This window comes from Morone saxatilis, unplaced genomic scaffold, assembly GCF_004916995.1.
Source record: "Morone saxatilis isolate NCDOM2014 unplaced genomic scaffold, NCSU_SB_2.0 Contig1, whole genome shotgun sequence".
NCBI lineage: Eukaryota > Metazoa > Chordata > Actinopteri > Moronidae > Morone > Morone saxatilis.
Genome location: NW_023339651.1, coordinates 4109471 through 4110954, shown reverse-complemented (window position 1 = coordinate 4110954; position 1484 = coordinate 4109471). Strand labels below are relative to the sequence as shown.

At 44.8% G+C, this 1484-nt stretch overlaps 1 protein-coding gene across 1 annotated transcript; it reads left to right on the top strand.

Moving 5' to 3' along the window:
• Nucleotides 1-410: 410 nt before the first annotated feature.
• Nucleotides 411-1188, top strand: LOC118335195 (dickkopf-related protein 3-like). Its single transcript, XM_035671417.1, has 3 exons — nt 411-563; nt 699-873; nt 983-1188. Exons 1-3 carry the CDS (start codon nt 411-413, stop codon nt 1186-1188), a joined length of 534 nt encoding a protein of 177 aa, XP_035527310.1.
• The last annotated feature ends 296 nt before the right edge of the window (nt 1189-1484 follow it).

Genomic DNA, 1484 nt, shown 5'->3' with positions numbered 1-1484 from the left:
CCGGCCCCATCTCCCCTCTTTCCCTTCTTTCTCCGTGCTCCACGACTGGTCATTTTGCCACTATTTTCTGGCTGCGGGGGGTGACCCAGGCAATTTAGTTAATCCATTAACAACTAATTGTCTCCTCCTACCCTGTTGCTTGGACAAATAGCCCGGTGGGGGGAAGTCAAGCCCTGGTGACCTATAAAAGTCATGCTGGAAGAGGAGGCAACCACTGTCACTGCATGGATCCCTACAGTCTTGACTCTACACATTTACTGGGACTTTATAGCTTTGGATTTGTATATAGTGTGGAGTCATAGACAAGTGACTCATTTTTTCTTTCTCTTGAGTCACGCTGTCTTGAGTTAATCAATTTCAGTCTCTCTTGTTCTTATTTTTATTGATTTGGTTTTTTTTGGTTGGTGGAAATGTTGGGGAATCTGTGGATACTCTGCCTGTGCCTCTGCTTCTCCTGGGCAGAAGGTCGTATTTGGGCCTGGATGCTCAACATGCCTCACAGCCCTCCCAAAGAAGGAGCAAAGGCACTTAGAGAAAGCGCTTCTGTAGCCAAAGCAACCACGGTAAGATATTCCTGGATTCTGTGCATGAATATGATGCTTCTCCTAAATTAATTCACCTTTATTAGTCTTTACATAACTAAATGTTCAGCACTTTTAGGAACACACAGGGCTCATTTCCGTGTTTTTTTTTCCCAGGCTGTGTGCGACCATGACAGAGCCTGTGGGCGAGGTTTCTCCTGCGATCGACACTTTGGTCTTTGTGTTCCTCTACGAGGGGAGGGTCACTACTGTCGCAGGGATGTCCAATGTGTCCGCGGACTCAGCTGCATGTTTGGGAAGTGCCACCGCAGCATCCCCAATGGACAAGAGGGTAAGAGTGTGAAAACAAACACATTAAAAAGCAGTTTATTCATAATATAAAAGAGTTTATCTTTTTATTTTTGGAGATCCCTGAAATAACCAGTGTTTCCTTCATCCAGGTGCCAGATGTAAAGTTGACAGGGACTGCGGAGCATCCATGTGCTGCGCTCGACACCACGGTGAACAGGTGTGCAAGAGACGTCTGATCCAAGGCGAGAGTTGTTATGTTCCTGATGGTGGCCTGGCATTCAGCATAAACCAGATTTGTCCATGTGATGAGGGGCTACGGTGTCGTGAAAACAGTGCATCACACCAGAGAGAGTGAGTACAGCAAACAAAGTTTTAATCCAAAATGATTTACTCAATAACACAAGGCAAGGCTGGATTAACAACCAAAAGTGCCCAGATCCCAGATTTATCAAATGGCTGCAAATTTGTTCGAGAATTTGCAGCACTTACATACAATATCAAGTAAGTCAGGTCCTGCATAGTTGGAACCCTCTCTTATAGAGGGGCACTGTGTCAAAATGTAGTTGTAAGGCTTAAACTAGCATTACTACGTAAGAAATCTAAGCAGGTTTTCAATGTGTTCATACTGGCAAAGTTAAAACAGTCACCATG

Excerpts from the sequence above, each read along its gene's own strand:
- LOC118335195 (XM_035671417.1), top strand. The coding sequence starts at position 411 with ATGTTGGGGAATCTGTGGATACTCTGCCTGTGCCTCTGCTTCTCCTGG. Across the intron at positions 564-698 it reads CTGTAGCCAAAGCAACCACG|GCTGTGTGCGACCATGACAG; the intron begins GTAAGATATTCC and ends TTTTTTTCCCAG. Across the intron at positions 874-982 it reads CATCCCCAATGGACAAGAGG|GTGCCAGATGTAAAGTTGAC; the intron begins GTAAGAGTGTGA and ends TCCTTCATCCAG.